Consider the following 6,000-nt stretch of genomic DNA (forward strand, 5'->3'; position numbering starts at 1 on the left):
CATCCCAGCCCACTTATATCTGATGGACGTGCATGGAAAGAAGCAGTGTGGCAGCTGGAGGAGAGAATTTGACCATGAGTTATCCACATAGGAGTGGTGCTTGAGGTCTGGATCAGGGGTGTCCGGGGTCATGCCCTTTTGTGGCCACACTTCTGATTTGCTGACCTGTGATCTGGGAGATTGATCATGTGACTGGGCTCAGATGTGATTGGGGTCCTGATTGCTGGTGTCTGGGGCCCCACCCCTGTGGCCAAGGCTCCTGATCTGAGCACATATGCTGTGTTTCAATAGGGCTAGTATTAATATTATTCAAGGACATCTCATCTGACATGTTCATTTCTGATGGAGATGATGCATATATTGTTGGCTTTTGGGGCCTGAGAGGCACTGCGAGATAGCAGTGGGCCTTAGAGGCATCAGAGCCAGGTACAGGGGCTGCAGGAATGGCAGCCAGATAAGTGCTGGGCATGTGAGCTGTGTCGCCTGCCCTGAAGTGGCATGGTTCAAAGGGAGGTAGTTAATGTAGCATTACCTTGCTCGTTTGTACCCAAATTTCCAGTGGTGTCGTGAGTTATTAGACGTGGTGTTAGTCTTGGCTGTTGTTGTTCAACATATATGTCACAGGATGACCTGTTTAACATGTCTATCTCTGACGAAGATGCGACATGTGCCTTGACAATGAACCAGAAAATTGAAAATAGCATGTAAGTGTTTATAATTTGACATGTATCATGTCAATAAATTCAACAACTACAGGAAGGATAAAAGGTGACATGCAGTGATGAAGAAGGACGTTCAGAGGGAGGCTTGATGGTTGACAAAACTTGCGAAGAAAACTCGAGGCATGTTTTTTTTTGATAATAATATATAAACTATCTTACACAAATTTAGAGAATTTTGACTTCAATTTTACAGATGCTTTAAACAGCTTCAAGCATTCGCCATCTAAGATCATAACCTGGAATGATGGCGTTGCGTGAAGTGCATACTCTGCTGATGGACACAAGCTAGTCTATCATTTACCACAGCTGATCAAGGAGCGAGCACATGTGAGTTACCTAACATAAAATATATTAAAATGTCACTGACATAATTAATAGGAGTTCTTGGTACAGGACCTTCTGGCGTACTTCATATATGTGCCCCCTAAAGTCAAGAAAGGCAAGAAACATTTGTATAAAGGAAAGGGTCTCAAGGGAGACATTGCCTTGAGCAGAGGCTGGCATCAAATTGGTCACTCTGTAAGTATAAAGGTTTTTTTTACTTAAGCATGACATTAATATGCCAGATAGCCTACTAGTCCTATTACACACAGCATGGACATGTTGAAAAATGGAACTGGCTTCATGCAATCTGCCCAGATATTGAAATCACAAGACCTACTGGCTGTATAAATGAATGCGGTGCTCGAAATCATAGATCCTCAGTTTTATGCAAATGCTGAAAAGGTTCGTGACAGGATGAACGAAGAGAATGCAGGTGCAAGAATGTTTGGTTATATGGACCCTCTGATCCTGGAAGGAAGAGAATATCTTATCAATAGTCGAGCACCTATCCACATTAACAAGCATGATACTCCTTTAGGATGAGTTGAGATTGTAGCATTGAGATATTTTACTGGAGGCTTTATCTATCTGGCATCTTTAGGTCTCAGGGTCCTGATGCAGCCAGGTAATATTCTTGCTTAAATTTAAATTAATGCACTGATCCAGCTTGTCATCGGGGGGACTGCATTTGGTTTTGGGGTAAAGTGTTGACTCATGGAGTGGAAGAATGGGAAGGGTACCTTGCACATCTCTATATCCCACTTCACCCATGCCTCAGTGTGGAGTAAGTATGAGATGGCAGATGAAGCAGGTCTCAAAACAAGTGAACCAAGCACTCCCAAATCTAAAGCGGGTATCTTACAAATCTAAAGGGAGTACTTACAAATATAAAGCGGGTACTAAAAAATGCACTTAGAATATCTTTACTACGTACATGATCATGCAGACATCGCAGATGTGGTGCCGCTCACAACCATGTAGTTATGTTGAACAAGTTCAGTTATATGTACTTAAAGAAGCGTGTCAGGATTTGATTAACCTAGCAGATTTTATATCTCTGATTACATTTGTCAGCCAATGTTAGACCATTTTATCCATTATCATCGAGCATCACTTCACTGCCTGTATACACCTATTTATCCATGAATGTTTTCTTGGTGCTATTTCTGATTGTGAAATGCACTTCAATCGGATTTGTCTGAAAACAGACTACTCACACTTGCTCATTGTTCAAATAGCACAGAGCCATGGCGGGGCCCGTCACCCATTAGCTGGCCCAGCTCATTGTGCAATGTGAGGCTTTCATCCACTCACAATATCCATGCAGTCACATCTGGTAATAGGACCCTGATCTATCTGATGTAGCAATCTTCATGTCAAGTCGAGGCATCAACAGGGTCACACTGGTATTTGTTAGGCCTGGCAGACCCCCCAAATGAGATAACAGCTTGAACATGCCATCATGATCACATACCATAATCCTGTGCGATAGATGCATCTGGGAAGATACACATGAGCTGTTGGGTAACCTTCTTCGATACTGGCTTAGCACTAGATAGTATCACTTGAATAGAGCTAAGGTTGTGCTTGCTGAGTTCAGGGTGCTGTGCTCAAATTTGAGTGATTGTATGTCGAATGGGCTGCATGCCAACCTTGCAAAGGAGGATGACAATGGGTGGTACAATGCTATAGATGGGCATGAGCAGACTAGACAGAGGAAAAACAAGAAGGTGTGCATGGTAGAGACTTGATTCAGTAATGCTCGATGCTCTTCAGCATTCTCAAAAAGTTGAACTTTGGGACCACGACCAAGGCCATCTGATGAGCCTCGTCAGCACAGGTCACCAACAAACTGGCTCAGTGAGATTGTACGCTATTAGAAGAGCACAAAATGTAAAATGAAAATCAAATCATAGCAGGTGGATGTCTCAGCATTCTGCAGATGTTATGTGAGCAGGATGCTCACAGTAAAAGGAGAGAACTGCGGTCATTGTTAATCAACCTGGATAGATGCATGTTGTGCTCCCAGAGATTCAGATCTGCATTTGTGTACGTAGCAACTTGGTTCACATTGGCGATCAATGCGTAGTGTGAAATTGTGACTGCATGCTAATGCGATCCTCTTCACATACACAATCGAGTCAAACAGAAATGTCAGAAAGCTCTTGTGGAGTCTGCTGCATGGAATCTTCCAGCAGTGGCAGAATGAATGCCAGCGGGGGCAGCATATATAATGTGGCTGAGAGGTTGGTGTCTAGTTGCAGGAGCTCAGCAAAGTCGAGGGAAAGGTTGAGGACCATGGGAGTATAATTAAGTCAGGAAATCTCCAGCCATCAACACACGATCGTGGTGCGAATACACCCTGTGTCTCTTCTCTGGTCTGTGTGCATACAGTCTTCCCTAACATTTGTTCCCTTGTACTCTCCTTTGTTTAGCACACCATGCCACACTCATCATCAGCTGTGCCAACTGCTGGCCAGCTAGAGCACCAGGCCATTTTGAACAATACTACTGGCTCGACTAGCTCTGCTACACACAATCATGATAGATACTCCACTGCACTTTATTCTGGTCCCAACACTGGTCATATGCATTCTTCAACTGCACCAGCTCCAAGTGGATGAGGATTACTAGATCTGCGTGACAAGCTTCGATATTTGACGGACCACCCAGATAAAGCCGAGGCTGCTGTCACTGAGATAGACAACTTGCTTATCAACCTCGAACCATATAAAAATCTCAAGACCAAGAAAGCTCGACAGAGGATGTTAACGGCATGGGCATTGGTTGTTGAGTTCCTTTAGATGACTATCAAGGGGTGGGCTCACAAGCCTTATAATGCAAACAATCTCTGGGACTACAAGGTTGTGAAGGAGTTTGCAATAAAATTTCTGGCATTTTAGGTGAGATGAATGTGTAAGGACAAATACATGATCTGAAGTGGACTATATGCCAGTCTCCTACCCAGTTTCATTCTTTGAGCAGGAGAGGGATTCATCTGAATATAGTAGTTTATGCCATGTCATAAAATATATGACTAATACAGTGCATGTGATTAAGATCCAAACCACAGATCAACTTTATTCCCTCGTCCTGCCCTATGATGACTGGCACACAATGTATACAAACAAGCAGCCACTGTAACTGATGGTGGCTGAAAGTTGGGGGGCCTTGAAATAAATGTCATGCATGCCAGGTCATTGTTGCATCATTTCACATTTTTGAGACATCTTTGTTGTCATATGTGTGAGATCAAATGTCTCGATGCTCAGGGCTGGCTCATGCGGCATTGAAGTGCCATCCATTGTCACTGTCTGTGAGACTCATGAGCTTGGTGATGTACTTCAGTGATCCATTTCAAGTCGACTTCTCAGTGTGTGGGTTGGATAAAAATGCATGGAGGATTTCTCTAGATGATTCTGCAAGTTGTGGGAAGAAGGAATGATGTATGTAGTCAGGACTAAGAAGGGCCAGAATGACATCTGCTAGGGTGATGTGCAGACAGCACATTGCTTCATAGAATAGATCAAACTGTGCACGAGAGATCATGGTGTATAGAAAGATAAGAGCTCATCAAATGGTGATTTACACTATGGATGAGTCTCATTGATTGCACGCTACCGGAAAAGTCCCAAAAATGTGAGATGACACGACAATGACCTGGTGTGCATGGCATTTATTTCAAGGCCCACCAACTTTCAGCCACTATCAGTCACTGTGGCTGCTTATTTGTATGCATTGTGTGCCAGTCATCATAGGGCGGGACGAGGGAATAAAGTTGATCTGTGGTTTGGATCTTAATCATGTGCACTGTATTAGTCATATGTTTTATAACATGGCATAAATTACTATATTCAGATGAATCCCTCTCCCGCCCAAAGAATGAAACTGGGTAGGAGACTGACTATATGCACTCTTTTAGATCAAGAACACAGAGGGCAGAGATGGATGACAGCATGTGAACGTCATCACTGTGCACAGGTGGATTGACCTATTCGTGCACTGCATTGCGAAGTATACTATGAAGTCTGATGAGAATTTCTGCCACTACGAAATGTTGCTGCTTGTGCAAGAGGAATTATATCATTCTCTGCATAATGTTGGAGAGCGAAGTAAGTGTTTGTTTTAGCATAACTCATCCATTGTTTTCTGTCTATGCGTTCATATGCTCATTTTGCTATACAGTGATCATTGACCTGAACCTCGAATGTCATAAGGCCCCAAAAATCTACTTTGACCACTTTGCTTTGCGAATTCTCATAGAGAGCACTATCAAAAGATCGACAAATGCCAATCGCTTCAGCAATGTTCAGCTCATCACAAAAATTTGTACTTGCCACTTTATTGATCCTCGTCCATCCACTCTCGGTCATTGTCACAAGAATTACAAAGACAGAGGGCTGGTACATGGTCATGAATGCTTCTCAGTCAAAAATATGCTTCATAAATTGTCTAGGTGCCTCACCTTAAAGATCTCACCATCTTCTGATAAGGATATGCCAGGTTTAACATTATCTTTAGTGGCAAGAATTTCAAGGTTAAACATATATCTTTTTTCACTCATGATATGTGCTAATTAATCTCTTGCAGAGCTATAATGGTGCTAATGGCAAGTCACAAGATTATTACTTTGCTGCCATAACTGTCACAAATACAGTCCTGTGACCCTAATCATTTTTATATAAACCATTACATATGCATTACATATGCTGGTATAGAGGATGGATTAAAACGGTCACCTGAAAGGACTAGATCCAACATATAGTCTCATGTCCTCACGTGGACTCCAGCGGGCTATGCTGCTACAAGGGCCTATAACTGAAAGGTGGTCAGCAAGCTTAGACCAAGGGAGACTTCAGTCACATAACTAAAAGCTATCACAAACTTAGGACGCAGAGCACCGACTAAGCCTATGATCTTATGATCAAACACTTACTACTAGTTTGTCGAAGTG

At 42.8% G+C, this 6,000-nt stretch overlaps 2 protein-coding genes across 2 annotated transcripts; both read left to right on the forward strand.

Annotated features, from left to right (window-relative positions):
* Window positions 1-639: 639 nt before the first annotated feature.
* LAESUDRAFT_714057 (uncharacterized protein) lies at window positions 640-1,916 on the forward strand (the record flags this gene model as incomplete). Its single annotated transcript, XM_040907035.1, has 7 exons — window positions 640-704; window positions 983-1,049; window positions 1,101-1,241; window positions 1,301-1,388; window positions 1,420-1,448; window positions 1,713-1,745; window positions 1,773-1,916. 7 exons carry the CDS (start codon window positions 640-642, stop codon window positions 1,914-1,916), a joined length of 567 nt encoding a protein of 188 aa, XP_040764682.1.
* Window positions 1,917-5,067: 3,151 nt separating this feature from the next.
* On the forward strand, window positions 5,068-5,535 carry LAESUDRAFT_714058 (uncharacterized protein; the record flags this gene model as incomplete). The annotated part of the gene is made up of 3 exons (XM_040907036.1): window positions 5,068-5,158; window positions 5,232-5,449; window positions 5,503-5,535. The coding sequence occupies 3 exons, from the start codon at window positions 5,068-5,070 to the stop codon at window positions 5,533-5,535; spliced, it is 342 nt and encodes a 113-aa protein (XP_040764683.1).
* Window positions 5,536-6,000: the final 465 nt, after the last annotated feature.

Source organism: Laetiporus sulphureus (assembly GCF_001632365.1).
Source record: "Laetiporus sulphureus 93-53 unplaced genomic scaffold LAESUscaffold_18, whole genome shotgun sequence".
NCBI lineage: Eukaryota > Fungi > Basidiomycota > Agaricomycetes > Polyporales > Laetiporaceae > Laetiporus > Laetiporus sulphureus.